The sequence below is a fragment of the Pelodiscus sinensis genome, chromosome 3 (assembly GCF_052426305.1).
Source record: "Pelodiscus sinensis isolate ZL-2025 chromosome 3, ASM5242630v1, whole genome shotgun sequence".
Lineage (NCBI taxonomy): Eukaryota > Metazoa > Chordata > Testudines > Trionychidae > Pelodiscus > Pelodiscus sinensis.
In genome coordinates, this window is record NC_143054.1 from 27,630,589 (window position 1) to 27,646,427 (window position 15,839).

Consider the following 15,839-nt stretch of genomic DNA (forward strand, 5'->3'; position numbering starts at 1 on the left):
TAGGTGATTTTCTAGTGATGCTGGGCATAAGTCACTGAGCATTTTTAAGATAAGGACTGAGAACATTAGACATAGAGGATAAGAAATGAGGGGCCTTACCAGCTAATGGAGATAGCTTAAGTGGTAGAGGCCTGTGTTTTAAAAGCTGAAAGTCCTTGGTTCTATCCCTACCCAAGGGAGCAAAGCTGTTACAAACTGAAGTCCCATATGCAGATATGAAGTCATGTTGGTTTCAAATGCTCAAAATGAGCCTCCTCTCTGAAAAGAAGAGTAGTGCACATTTATTTAGGGCTCACCTACACAGTGCACTGGGGTGGAATGCACTGTGCAGACCCTTGCTTCCACTCAGTTTTCTTTAGCATAAGATGAGGTAGTTCCATTTAAAACAGTGCTGCATTAATGCACACTAGGGAACTTTCAGTGCATGCCAGCAGGGTCCACGTGGACCATTAGCATGTGACACACTGGTGAATGGTGGATTTTACATACTACCTGGTGTATATTAACCCTAAGACTATATCTCCTCAGCAATTAAACCCTTTTGGCTGGTTCGTGCATGCTGGCTTGAGCTATGGGCCATTTAACTGCAATGTAAACATTCAGGCTCCAACTAGAGCCCAAGTTCTGGGACCCCACAAGGAGATAAAGTCCCACAGCCTGGCTCCAGCTTGCGCCTGAATATCTACACAGCAAGTTTTAGTCCAACTGCCCAAAACCCATGAGCCCAAGTCAGCTGAGCCTTGGCTATGCCATGAATCTTTTTTTCCAGTGTAAATGTACCCGAGGCACTTCATGGCTGGACCTCAAAGAAAATAATGCCCTACTATCTAGACAACATTTTATATGAATAGACTGTGCAAGTTTTACATCTGTCCTTCACAATGCACCAAAGATGCAAGGCTTTCTAAAACTCCCCCATTTTACCCCAACTAATACTACAAGTGTTCCCTAAAGTACCTGATAGAACCATGAGGTAGATAATGTCTACTTCAGTCTAAACTGAGATGTAATCACTGAACACCAATTACAAATTTAAGTTTACAAAGGCCAATGCACTAATTTACAGTCTTAGACTCCTTAATTGTTGACCAATCTTGTTCCTATTGCAGTAAATGAGAATTAAGCATTTGATTTTAATGGTGGCAGAATTACACCCTTGAGCTTTGTTTTTTTACTGTTTTTGTTTTAGGAAGGGTTTTTTTTAAGGGAGGGAGGTTGATTGAGTTTTTGTTTTACTTCTAATAATTATAAAGTTAATTAGTTAAAATTTGCACATATAAAATACTATATGAGTTTGTTCTTATTAAATTTCCTTTAAACCTGTGTCCAGTATACTTCAAGTATAACGGTGGGCCCACATCTTTGCATCTCTTACACACATGAATGGCTTTTTTTACCTTTAAATATAACTGGTTTTGCTTTACATATTTTCAGCAAGTTATCAGGAACGGAAACTGGTTCTCCAGAGGCCACCATTGGAGAAGAAACTGGTCCCATCACAGCAGAATGTGTCAAACATGATAGGCTTCCTATATCTAAGAATTAATTCATAATGTTAATACAATCAAGTAATAACAATATTGATGCAAAAATTCACAAGATTGTATGAAGAGTATTAAACACCAACCAGCAATCTGCATTCAAGATCAATCTTCCATTCATTTTGCACTTACAATACAAATGATTCATGAACTGCCAATAAAGCCTGTACTTATTATGTTAGCTTCCTTAGACTAACAATTACATTTCAAAGCCCCTGGGTATTACATGTGTCTAAAAATTGCAAAATGAGCATGACACATAATGGCCTGGCACAAGCTCAGATAATATGGACAGGTGTGGCTTTATCCACAGCAAACACACAGGATCAGCATTTTCCCTCATTATTAATATCTTCATCAATATTTTAGATTATGGCATAGAGAGTACAATTATTAAGTTTGCAGATGATACCAAGCTGGAGGAGAGGGTCAAAATCCAAAATGATCTGGATAAACTAGAGAAATGGTCTGAGGTAAACAGGATGAAGTTTAATAAGGACAAATGCAAAGTACTCCACTTAGGAAGGAACAATCAGTTTCACACATACAGAATGGGAAATGATTGTCTGGGGAGGAGTACTGCTGAAAGGGATTTACAAGTCATAGTGGACAAGTTAAACATGAGTCAACAGTGTGGCAAACATGATTCTGGGATGCATTAACAGGAGTATTGTGAGCAAGACACGAGAAGTCATTCTTCCACTCTACTCTGCACTGAATAGGCCTCATTTGGAGTTTTGTGTCCAGTACTGGGCATCACATTTCAAGAAAGATGTGGAGAAATTGGAGATGGTCCAGAGAAGAGCAACAAAAAATTATTACGGGTCTAGAAACCATGACTTATGAGGGAAAACTGAAAGAATTGGGCTTGTTTAGTTTAAGAAAAGAGAAGACTGAGAGGGGACATGATAGCAGTTTTCAAGTACAGGCAGTCCCCGGGTTACATGGATCCGACTTACATCGGATCCCTACTTACAAACGGGGTGAGGCAACCCCGTACTAGCTGCTTCCCCCCAGCAGACCAGGGAGATGCGAAGCTAGCGCCCCCCACAGCAGACCAGGGAGACGCGGAGCAGCTTTTCTCAGCAGACACCTCAGCTTGAGAATAAAGGACTGAGGGAAGTGAGGTGTGGGAGAATAGAACTGAGCTCTGGAGAAATGTTTGTCTAGAGTTTCCCCTACAATATGTACCAGTTCCGACTTACATACAAATTCAACTTAAGAACAAACCTACAGTCCCTATCTTGTACGTAACCCAGGGACTGCCTGTATCTAAAATGGTGTTTCAAGGAGGAGGGAGAAAAATTGTTCTCTTTGGCCTCTGGAGATAGGACAAGAAGCAATGGGCTTAAATTGCAGCAAGGGAGGTTTAGGTTGGACAGTAGGAAAAATGTCCTGTCAGGTCAGTTAAACACAGGAATAAATTGCCTAGGGGGTTGTGGAATCCCCATTACTGAAGATATTTAAGAGCAGGCTAGACAGACACCTGTCAGATGATCTAGAGAGTGCTTGGTCCTGCCGTGAGGGCAGGGAACTAAACTCAATGACATCGTGATATCCCTTCCAGTTCTAGGATTTTATGATTAACATATTCAGGGGGGTTGATTCTAAGGGAATGTTCTTGCTATAAATACCTAGAAAGGGAAATTAAAAGCATTACACATTTTGTTAAGTTTTTAATGTCCTGTTTTTTACAGCAATACTACTAACAACAGTAGATAAAAAGACTATTTGAAGGAAAGCTAATAGATGACAAAATCAATTTCAATTTCAGATTAGGTACCGAGGTACTTTTGAAAATCATCTGAGGCACCTAGATAGATATTTAGGCTCCTAAGTGCCTTGTAAAATCCCGCCCTTCACTCATTATCTTTTAGACAAAAAAAATTCAGCTAACTTACCATTTTTATTTCTATTTGGAATCTGTGGGTTGGGCTGCAGGTTCCAAGTTTCAGTAGATGAGGGTGACTCTGGGGACCATCCTTTGTGGCGCTTTTTTGGAGGCCCTGAATTTGTTAAAGTGCCTGGGTAATATTAATATTTCAGAAAATTATGAATATGCAAAGAGGAGGAATATTTTAAATTGTTAAATCATATGCCTGACATTCCAGTATGATTTTTAATAGACCAGCTCTAAGCACATGTTAATTATTGTACTAGATTGCATCAGACATGAATATAGATTCTCTAGTATGCATATGACCTTTATTTTACTGTGCTATGTTATACCTTAATAATGTGAATGGTCCAGTGCATTGTAGCATAGTTAATCTAGTTTAAAGCACTGAGAGTTCTGTGGAAACTATACTAGCATTGATTGATATATTCTTACCCTGGAAGCCATGAACATATAACTCCCTGTATTTCCAGATACAAGGCTCAAAAAGAGCATATTTAGCTAATCAGAGACATAGGATAACATTTGTCAAGGTGGGCATCTTAAGAGACTGAGCAGCTGGCTCCCACACCTTTGTTTGCACTATCAATCACTATACTAAGCCACATTTATGCTGAAATTCCTGGACTTTGATTTCTTGTGTTTTCCTGTATGTTTCTGCAGAAACATTTTCCAGAATGGTAAACTTGCACTGTAACAGGCATTTCTGACTATGGAAATTAAGGATCTTTTAGGTTTTGCTCAGAATCTTGCAGTACTGAACTCTTAATTACGTAGCTGAAGCCGAAGTACCTTAACTCAGCTTGTGGCGCTATGTACACAGCAGGAAGTCAAAGGAAGAACATCCTCCCTTAATTTTCCTTATTCCTCGTGAAATGTGTATTACAGAAGTCAGAGTAAGAAGCCCATTATTTAGAAATTATTTTGAAAAAATAGTTTTGCTGTGTAGATGCAATTTAAGTGTGCATTGTAGACATAGCCTTAATCTCTCCCTACTTTAACGTGCAAAGGCACCAGCACATCATAACACCTTGCATCAAGGTTAGTCCCATGTATACTTCAAAACCCGAGTTTGTGTCTTATAGATTAAAAAGAGTTCTGATTTTTTTGTAAAAGATACTGTACAAAAATAAACTACAATATATGTGAAAAACCGATACACCTTCAGATCTGGAATAAAATTATTCACCTAAAGATTCAGCACAGAGGCAGTAGGTACTAAAAAGATAGCCTTTTGTCCTTTATATTCTCCCCAGATGAGGGCAATATATGGCCATTTGTTCTATTTTCAATTACTTATCTTTCCAGCATAATCCATAGCAGAAGGCACAATTTCAAGAAGATCAAATCAATATGATGCACTTATTTTTGCAAATCCCCAAATCCTGTCAGGTCTCCTATGGGTTATATAATTCACTAATCTCTGATGATTTCCTTCGTGAAATGAGAAGGTAAGTGCAAGTCCATTTTCTAATGAGCAAGTGCCCACCCTTCTTCAGACACAAAGTGGTCCAGAACTGAGTCAACATGGAAACTGAACTAAACTGAGGCATGCTGACAATGCAATTTGGAGAAAATTGCCTAAAATTAACCTGTAATCCAAATTACTGTTCTGATTCCTACAGAAGCAATGACATCACTCACACCTTTTTTCTGAAAGTTAATAAGGAACAGGAGATGTTATTATTACACTGACGCCTGGGAGAACAGTCTGATCCAGAAACAGAAGAATTTATGCCAAATAGAATGCTCCAGTTTCCCCTCAGAATACACTATTTGGATTTGGTTAAACACAAAATTTAAAGGTACCTAAGACTGATGGTCTTGTCAGAGCTGGCAAGTTATTTTTCACCAGCTGTTGTTTGGGAGAATCTTTGCCATTGTAAACAGTTGAACTTAATGCAGCCGTTGAAGGGAGATGATCAGATATTGTGCCTGCCACACACAAAAAAAAAGTTAAATAAATAACTAGAGAGGCAGCTCCTCAGAAGGTGTAATGAACAGATCAACTGGTGGCTGACTTCAATGAAGCTAAGACAATTTAGATCAGCTGAGAATCTCTCCCCGACCCATAGTGTTCATAGCAATGAACGCAACAGGTACAACTTGGATCTCTACCATGAGTGTAACTCCCCTAACTTTATTGGAGTTACTTGTGGTTTACACATGGATAAGGCCCCAGTCCTGCAATCAGATCCACACATTCAGCCTGCTTGTATGGGAAGCTCATTGCAGGAACGGGCCTTAACAAAAAAGAATCAAATATTGCATCAATGCAAATAAACTTGAGCAAAATTTTGAGTTTATATTTTTCCCAAATATCTTTTAATTTATCAGTTGACAGTGTCATATTAATAAATAGGTAGATATAACTACCCCTAACTCTGTTTAAAACTGTTTCTTCATCTTTTGAAAATATATACATCAGTGATGTCCTAAGGGGATTAATGCTTTGTTCTCAAGAGATACTAGGTTTTCAAATCTCAACTTTTTAATATATTTGGAGTCAGGCTTCTCTCTGATAGACAGCATAAAAATGTCAATGGAGTTGCTGCAGTTCTCAAAATACAAATACCCATCACACTCAGAAAACACTGAACAATTGATCTCATTAAGAGGAAATCCAGGGTATGTCTACACTAGAAAGTTAGTTCGAACTAACGGACGTTAGTTCGAACTAACTTTCCTATGCGCTACACTAGCGCTCCGCTAGTTCGAATTTGAATCGAACTAGCGGAGCGCTTAGTTCGAACTAGGTAAACCTCATTTTACGAGGACTAACGCCTAGTTCGAACTAGCTAGTTCGAACTAAGGGCTGTGTAGCCCTTTAGTTCGAACTAGTGGGAGGCTAGCCCTCCCCAGGTTTCCCTGGTGGCCACTCTGGCCAACACCAGGGAAACTCTATGCCCCCCTCCCGGCCCCGGACCCCTTAAAGGGGCACGGGCTGGCTACGGTGCCCGTGCCAGGTGCAAGCCTGCCAGCACCCAGCTAGCAGACCCTGCACCTGGCACGGCACAGAGCCACCCACCCGATGCCCCCCAGCCCACCCCCTCTTGCCGGGACCAGGCTGGCGGCTCCCGGGAGCTTGCCCTGGACCGCAAGAGGCGGGCACCTTCCTGGGCTAGTGCGGACATCGTGGACCTCGTCCACGATCTCCGCACTAGGCACAGGAAAGTGGCCATCTAGGGCAGGAGAGCTGCCAGCCTGGCCACCCAGGACCAGGTGTGCATGAAAATCAAGGGGGTCCACTGAGACCCCCGACACTGAGCCCTGAGCTTACAATGGCCGTACTGGGTCAGACCAAAGGTCCATCTAGCCCAGTAGCCTGTCTGCCAACAGCGGCCAACCCTAGGGACCCTGGAGGGGATGGACCGAAGACAATGACCAAGCCATTTGTCTCGTGCCATCCCTCTCCAGCCTTCCACAAACTTTGGGCAGGGATACCACTCTTACCCTCTGGCTAATAGGACTCCATGGACCCAACCTCCATCACTTTATCTCACTTCCCTTTCAACTCTGTTCTAGTTCTAGCCTTCACAGCCTCCTGCAGCAAGGAGTTCCACAGGTTAACTATTTGCTTTGTCAACAACAACAACTTTCTCTTACTAGTTTCAAGCCTGCTACCCATTCCTTTCCTTTGGTGTCCTCTAGTCCTTCTTTATGGGAACTCAGGAAGAACTTTTCTGAATGCACCCTCTCCACCCAACCCCTGCTTTTAGAGACCTCTATCCTGTCCCCCCTCCGTCTCCTCTTTTCTAAGCTGAACAGTCCCAGTCTCTGTAGCCTCTCTTCATCTGGGACCTGTTCCCAACCCCTGATCATGTTAGTTGCCCTCCCCTCTCCCAGCCTTTCTCTTCCCCTCTCCCACCTCCTTTTCCCAGTCTCCCCCAGTTTTGTTCAATAAAGACAGAGTCAATGTTGGAAGAAACGTTATCTTTATTTTGTACATCAATAAGAAGGGGGGCTAGGGAAGGGCAAGTGGAAGGAGGTGAGGGAGGAATGGGGTACGAGCCCCCGATGGGGAGGACTGGGCTGGCTCTGCGGGCTTCTGGGGGTGGAAGCTCTCCTGCAGCCCCCCAATTACTCCCTCTCCCCAGATGGCAGCCTGCGGCAAGTGCAGCCGGGCTGATGGCCGAGTGGTGTGATGTGCCCAGTGTGGGCACTCAGGGCACTCCAAGCCAGAACTTCTTTGCAAGCGGGGCACCCCTTAGAACTGTGTGTCCGGGGTGGGGGTCGGGACCCTTTAAGCGCAGCCCTCGGCTAGCCTGAGACAGCATCTCCATGCTCTAAGTCCTCCTTTTATGCCCTGCCGGCACTGCTTCCGGCCATCATTAAGCCCTGTTCAGAGTCCACTCAATGTGGACTTACTAGTTCGAACTAGCAAAACGCTAGTTCGAACTAGTTTTTAGTTCTAGATGCGTTAGTTCGAACTAGCTTAGTTCGAATTAACTAATTCGAACTAAGTTAGTTCGAACTAGCGCTGTAGTGTAGACGTACCCCCAGAGAGAGCATTTCACTTTGCATCAGTAAACACCTACCTATTCACCCCAGGAAATGGAAAAACAAGGCCTTCAGAAAGTAAATATTTTAAACACAGAATATGTAGTTATATTTTTATAAATATGAAAACTTGATCTTACTTTGTATAAAATTTAAAACATAAGCCAATGCTTCTATAATCAAAAGGAAAAACAGAAGCTTTTAACATAACTTCCACATAATCTCTGCAATAAACAAGTTTCCCACACAAATCATAAAACAGGCTGAATCAGAGGAACGAACTAAAATAAAACAAGCTGATTTCCAAAGCTTGTGTAGCCAGATAAGCAACAGCTGCAAAATGGAAAAGCCCACTTTCAGCATGTTAAAACAGATGAATCTCAAAGATTTGGCTTGTCCTAGCTATGGAGATGGCTCACTGACTCCAAAAAAGAAACATTTTTTGAACATTAAGCTATTTCTTAACTCTTTTATCAATTACTTTGTAACGAAAGAGCCTTCAAAGCATAAATCATTTTCTTTCTGCAGCTCTAGGACTTTACAGGCAGTCCCCGGGTTACGTACAAGATAGGGACAGTAGGTTTGTTCTTAAGTTGAATCTGTATGTAAGTCGGAACTGGTGTCCAGATTCAGCCACTGCTGAAACTGATCAGTTTCAACAGCGGCTGAATCTGGATGCCAGTTCTGACTTACATACAGATTCAACTTAAGAACCTCAGGCGTCCCCAAGTCAGCTGCTGCTGAAACTGATCAGCAGCTGATTCCAGGAAGCCGGGGGCAGAGCAACTCTGTCTCGGGCTTACTGTAGTCAGCCGCTGGTCAGTTTCAGCAGCGGCTGACTTGGGGACGCTTGGGGCAGAGCAGCTGGGGTGCTGCAGGGTTGCTCCAGTAGCGCCGCTCCTTGGTGCTACTGGAGCAACCCAGCAGCACCCCAGCTGCTCTGCCCCAGGCGTCCTGATTCAGCCGCTACTGAAACTGACCAGCAGTGGCTGAATCAGGACGCCTGGGGCAGAGCAGCTGGGGTGCTGCCGGGTTGGTCCAGTAGCGCCGAGGAGCGGCGCTGCGGGACCAACCCAGCAGCGCCCCAGCTGCTCTACCTCAGGCGTCGTGGGCAGAAAAGTCTGATCTGCTGGAGGGAGGGGGCACTAGCTGCGCCCTGGCCCCCCCCCCCCCCAGCAGACCAGGGAGACGTGGAGCAAAGCCACGGAGGACGACCGCAGCGGGAAAGCCCAGGCGCGCCGCGGCTTTCCCGCTGCAGGCGTCCTCCGAGGCTTTGCTCCCCATCTCCCTGGTCTGACCAGCAGACCAGGGAGATGGGGAGCAGCTTTTCTCGCCCCGGAGAATGCGGGCGGCGGGACCGCGGCTCATCTGGGCGTCCCGCCGCTCCCGTCCTCCGGGGCGAGAAAAGCCTCGTTCGTAACTGCGGATCCGACATAAGTCGGATCCACTTAACTCGGGGGACTGCCTGTATTATACCAGTTACCTGATTTAATTAACCCAGACATCCACATTTTAATCATTTTGTGCTGTAATGTGTTTTCATTTACAAACACACACAAAATATGTAGAAACCCAGTGGGTTTCTCTTCTCCAGGTTACCTGTTTGTTGAGTCCCAGCTGCAGGAGCATGTGGGTTTGGGGCAGGAACAAGCTCATTGGTGGTGATTAGTGCAGGGCCGGAACTCTCTGGCAGCTGGAACAAAGTGCTTGAACAAGGACCGGATGAAGCCTGTCGGCCTCTAAACTCTGAGAAAACAAGATCCTTCCATTGAGAAGTGATACAAGAACTTTATCTTTGCAAATTTAAATTAAGAATTTAAAACGAGCTATTTTGATTCAGTTGCTATGATATTTGGAAAGTAGGCACGAATGGTTTGTCAAACATGTCATCTTTTTATTAGCCAATTGCTTTCTACAGCTGCACTTCAGCGATCCCCTAGCTTTAAAGTCTCCTTTGTTCATCTGTGTCTCGTTTTTTTTTCAGATGCCAATCTCTGTGCTATCTAAGCCCTGCAGACGAGAACCAGACCTCTAACAAGACAGTTTCATTATCTCACCTGCTCCTTTCCAGCAGATTACAGACCCTTTGGTAAGAGTTCCTTGTGCATTCCTGACCAGATAATACTTTAAGTGTTTCTGTTTCTTGGGTTGAGTGGTCAGTTTAAGATTGATGTGATTGGAAAATTCAGTAAAGTAGCAGAAGCCCTTCTTGCCACAGCCAACACAATTGCCAGAGAAACCTGATAAAATAAACAATACAAAAGATCTGGTAACAGAGGTGACAGTAGCATGCAGACCTTGGGATGGTGAGTATTAGTTATAAAGAATTAATCGAATACAAACATTTTCTTATTAAATACAAAGTAAGTCAACCCCCCAAATTGCATGTGGCCATCAGGTTTCCTAAGTTAAGCTTCACAGTTAATCAATATGTATCTTGTTTTCATTGTCTATTAATATAGTTTTTTCATTTCGGACCACTTTCAAAAAATTCCATTTACCTTCCATTCCTGTGACCTAGGTATGAAACAGGCTATTAGACTATTAAGGCCCTGATTAACTTTAAATTCCTACTTAAGCACATTTTTAAAGTACTTCCCTTATTAGAGTTGCTCTCCTGAGTCAGGGCCTTTGACAGGACGCATAGCAAATCCCTCTTAGGCAGCTGAGTTAAGACAGCCTTCACCAATTCTGGGGCTAGTCTGTGTATGCAATCGGCAGTATCACAGAATTTGTTTTTAAAACTATTCTATGTATGAGACTGAAAAGACTGAGAAGTTTTACCTTAGAAAGGAGACAAACAGGAAAGGATGTGACAAATGGACAAAGAATGAATGGTCTAGAGAAGATAGACCATGAGGCTCAGTTTCTTTCTAATATTACATGAAAAAAGGGACATTCGGTGGCACTGAAAGATGACAAATTAAAAACAGTATAAGGAGATTCTTTCTTATGAAATGTGTGATTAAATTATGGAACTCATTAATACAGGGTATCACTGAGGCTAAGAATTTAGCAAGATTTAAAAAGAGTTCTGGACATTTATCTAGATAAGTATATTCAGAATTATCCTAGTTAATGCTAACACATTTGGGAATGAAATTTATAATATATATAGTTATAGAAATTATATCTATCTATATATAATTAGTCTCTAAGGTGCTACAGGACTGCACAATTGGGAAAGGATATTAAATTTCATACTTCAAGATTCCTTACAAATCCTAACCAGTAGGGTTAGGAAGACACTTAATGCAGGGAACAGATTATTCCACAACTAATATGAGGTAGAGTGCACCTTCCTCTCAAAAATCTGATACTGACAGGATACTGAACTACATGGACCCCAGTATTGATTCAGTATTGAAATCTTCATAGTCTAACACCATGTTTCTCAAACTGTTGGTCCTGATCCCCCGGGGGTTGCAAGCAACTTAGAGGGGGGTCACAGTATCACAACGTTTGAGAACCCTGGTTTAACATATTGCTGCAATGAGTTCCGTTGATTAATTACTTTTATGTTAAAACTAATTTTCTTTTATCTGTTTTAAATTTGCTACTTTTCAGTTTCACTTCTTGTCCTTGTTTTCTGGGTTCTAAGAGAGTAAATAAGAATAGTTTACTTTCCATCATTTCTTATTTTGAGTCTTTCTATCATTTCCATTTTATTCATCTCTCCTCTAAGTTCAGGAGTTTAAAATCTTGCTAAATTCACTCTATACTGAAGTTTGTTTATGCCTATGGATCATTTTCTTGGCTTACTTCTGAACTTCTTCTATTTCTGTTTATGTGGAGGTAAAAGTCCGTATCGGAACCCATTATTCCAGATGAGGATGTAGCATCAATTTATATAGAAGTATTATAATATTTTCAATATTATTTCCTACCCCAGTCTTCATACATCTCCACATTTTGTTTTCTGTTTGGCTACTGCTTCCCATTAATCCGGGTCCTTCAGAGTTGTCCACAAGTCTGCCCATATTTTTCTTGTTCACCTATCCTGTCTGTTAGGAGGTTCAGTGAGTAATTTAAGACACAACTCCTTCCCATGCCATGTGTGGAGTGGCACAGCATTGCACGAACTCTCCATGCAGGGATACAATTCTGTCAAATCCTGAATTCACTAGAGTTAATGGCAAAACTCTCCTTCACATCACTGGATACAAGATGAGGCTTCTTATTCAGTAGGTGATCATAGGAAAGGTTATGTGGCTATTTTAAGTCACATCTTTCACACAAATTAAACTTTCAATTAATTGCAGATAAGTCTGTTTTTCGGAGATAAGATAAACTAAAACCACAGCCAATGTAATATAATTAGAGCCTGCGCAAATACAAAATGTGCATCCACATCTGTAACCAAAAACTGAGCCATGGCTATAAAGCAGATATCTATGGATTTTCAGGTCTCTAAATATAATGCTATATAAATACCTAAGAAGGTGTATACAAGAAAAAGTACTGTACAGTTTGCTTACAATCATTAGTCCTGTAATGACTCAGCAGATTTTACTAAAAGCCTACATTCATCCTTTACTGGTCTGATATCTAAGACTAGTAGGTCTTTTTGCTGGGGATATGTTGGAGCTGAAGTGTATTGAAATGTAACTTACATCTCAGGTTCTGGTATATAGCTTAGTAAAGGTCACTATGACTTATGACACTAGAACAAATTAGCATTCTGCATAAGCTTGCATGTTAAACCAGCAATTATAAATCCATCTGTCTAGCATCACACAAATCAACAGTAACAGGAGAAAACCTTCTGTTACTTCAGTAATTAGGGGCATTGGTAAAGGAAACCAAAAATAAAACCAATGTGATAAAAGCTGTATAGTGTGACGTGTTCTAACCTGATCCAGAGTTCATGTAAGGGGCATAAACTGGAGAAGAATATCCACAGAACACAGTAAGTATGGCCAGCAGCAGTGAAGTTTTACCTACTCTGACACCCAACCATGATATTTTTTAAGCCTGACCATAGAAGGGATCACATCCTAGGGCAAGACAGTGCTGTCCAGGCCTGTTCTAGCCTTTATTTGCTGAGACTGGCTGGCAGGCTACCAAAACTGGTGATAGAAAAGCTGTCCAATAGAAAGTTGGTCATGGAGCACAAAATCTTTTCACGTGAACCACAGAATAGCCGCTTCCATCAATTACCCCCATGCGGTGCCTGCTCTGTGGTACACATGAAAAGATTTTGTGCTCCATGACCAACTTCCAACAAAACTTCCTAGGTCACTCACTCACTTAGGTCAGTGACCACTAACCTGGGCCACACTCAGACTAGCAGTGACAGCACCGAAAGGTTCTGCAGTAGTATATGGCCATGCTGAGCAATCGCATCTAGCCATGTGAGATTCATTAGGAAACCTAATCTTCATTTAAGGCTCATCTACACTTAAGTTTCTACAGTGGTGCAGCTGCAGCTGTACTGCTTCAGTGTGCAGACTACCTATGCCCACAGGAGTGATTCTCCCACCAGCATAAGCTATCCACCTTCCCAAGAGGCGGTAGCTAGGTTGACAGAAGAATTACTTCATAGACCTCACACTGTCTACACCAGGTCTAGGTTGGTATAACTATGCCTCTCGTGGGCATGGATTTTTCACAACCTTAAGAGATATGTAAATTCCTAGTGTAGACCAGCATAGTGTGGTAACGCTCACTTCTGGACCCCTGGGGATTTATTGGAGTACCAACTGGGAGTTGACTGCAATTACCAACTCCAGCAGAAGCAGGCAAAACCAAACTTTCTGTTAACCCCACAGGTCAGATCAACAACATACAACACAACACTTTAACACTATGATAAAGACATAGCACCACAGACTGCTAGAGTTGCTGTCTACACTAATCATTATAACTTCCCCGCCGGTAGTTAAATAAGAATTTAAAAACAGTAACTCCTAGGAACCCAGGTTGTTTGCCATCCATGAAGGTTTCTGTGTTGGTCTGCCCATCATTCAGTCACTGACAGCTCATCCATAGCTAGATGTAGATTATCAGTGGCAGCAGCGTTCGTGTCCTTTAACACCAGGTCTATCTGTTGTACACAGACTGCCTGCTGAAGATATCCTGTGCTGACATCCCAAAAACCTCCCACCAATCCCTCCTCTACAATTGTTCTCTCCTTATGAGTCACAGGAACCTACTGGGGGTGCCTCCAAATCCTCCTCTATATCCTTCTGGGATAACTATTAACTCTCCTCAGTGTTTGCCTTCCCCTTTCTTTTAGTGACTGTGCGCTCCAGTTTTTTGATGCACTTCAAAGTGAAGAGATCTTGCTTTTTGTATCACTAAGGATAAGCTAACAAAATCTTCTCCAAAAATCGGGGGGGGGGGGGGTTCCAGGCTGCTTTTTCCAGTCAGGCAGCCATCTTCTCTCCTTTCTGGATGGGCACATAATTTTCCTTTTTCCAGGCATCTTGTGTCTGACATGCTCATCTGTTCCTCCACCTTATGGAATGCTGTCCTCAGGTCACTGTAATCAAATCCTGCCATATCACCCACCTGCCTAGCAGGAGGGGATCTTGCCAGTTCTTTCTGCCTGAACATCGAGTCACAGGGAAGTATGAATGTGTAGAGTCCGAAAATAACCTCACAAGTAGAGTAATGGAAAGGGTTGGGTGCTTTGCAAGGATGAAAGAAAAGTGACTTTATCCCAGTCTCATTGGTTTTCACTGACAAAGACTGTACATACGGAGTCAATGGTGCAGTTTACTCTCTCTGTCTCTCTTTACTTTCAGGTCCTCGCTTTGGTTACCTGGAGTTGTCATAAAACTTCCTGTAACAACCGGATTCCTTCCCTGATCACTGCGGATGTACTTTGGCCATGTTTCATCAATTCAGCTGCACAGTCCCTTATCCTTCAGTGGTTACACAACTGCATACTTTGGGGTGTCAGACGCTACCAGCACATACTAATTTCCAAATGGTGTTTCTGGCAATGAGCCTTTCCAATCTAATCTGTATGAACACCCAGGGCTTGAAAGTCTCAGAGGGGTAGCCATTTAAGTCTGTAACTGAAACAACTTAAAAAACAATAAATAGTTCTGCAGCACCTTAGAGACTAACAAAACATCTAGATGGTATCATGAGCTTTCACTGGCACAACCTATTTCTTCATATGAAGGGCTTACAGAGTTGGCATCGTTCTAAAGGAATTCTGCCTCTTCTTGCTGGTGCCTTCCTTTCCTGACAGGTAAAACAGGAAAGCACATGGTCTTTAACACCTGCAGCCATGCCTAGCCAAAATATCCGTCAGATGAGTTGCTCAGTAACTTTTCATGCCCCAGATGATCTAATATCATCCTCTGTAAGTTTGGTAGCAAGACAGTCCTGTTACCATCATACACCATGCTGGTGCCAGATCAATGGATAATTGTTCCTAAACTAAATAGATTTCTCCAGTCCGTGTCTTCTTCAGTAGATAAACTAGTAATTTACTTATTGTGACAGGCCCTCCCCCCCCCCCCCCATGATTTATGAACTGGACTCATGGACATGAATATACATATCTCAAAAGCGTTTTGAGCGAATCATTTTGTGTATCCCATCAATCTTCATGTCACGATCCACTGGTTCTCTTTATCTTACTCTGTTGTATGTATCATTTGTGTGTGTAAAATTAGACACAGGGAGTGGGGAATAATTTGTGAGTTTCAAATGTATGAATGAGAGACATGGAGGGTGTTACCCTCAACTGTTAAATTATCTCTTTTGTCCTTCAGTGTGAGCAGTGGTTGGTAGGGAGTGTACTTTTTAAACAAAAAGAATAGGAGAGCAGAAGCCTGGGTCTTTTGGCTGGGCTGCACCTGAAGAAAGGAGCCTGAGACCCCTAGCAGGGGGAAGGCAGCCCTGGCTTGGAGGGAAAGCTGGAAAAGAGGTTCTAGGGTGAG

At 42.5% G+C, this 15,839-nt stretch overlaps 1 protein-coding gene across 6 annotated transcripts in view; it reads right to left on the reverse strand.

Annotated features, from left to right (window-relative positions):
- Positions 1-15,839, reverse strand: part of GREB1 (growth regulating estrogen receptor binding 1) — a 169,665-nt gene that overhangs the window by 66,862 nt on the left and 86,964 nt on the right. For 5 of the 6 annotated variants that reach the window (XM_089777051.1, XM_089777050.1, XM_089777046.1 and 2 more), the window contains 5 exons: positions 9,996-10,178; positions 9,538-9,684; positions 5,248-5,373; positions 3,443-3,565; positions 1,398-1,535 (listed from right to left, as the gene is read on the reverse strand). In XM_089777051.1, the coding sequence (XP_089633177.1) occupies positions 1,398-1,535; positions 3,443-3,565; positions 5,248-5,373; positions 9,538-9,684; positions 9,996-10,178 (717 nt within the window). The remainder of the gene's footprint in view (positions 1-1,397; positions 1,536-3,442; positions 3,566-5,247; positions 5,374-9,537; positions 9,685-9,995; positions 10,179-15,839) is intronic. The other variant, XM_089777049.1, reaches the window with a different exon arrangement.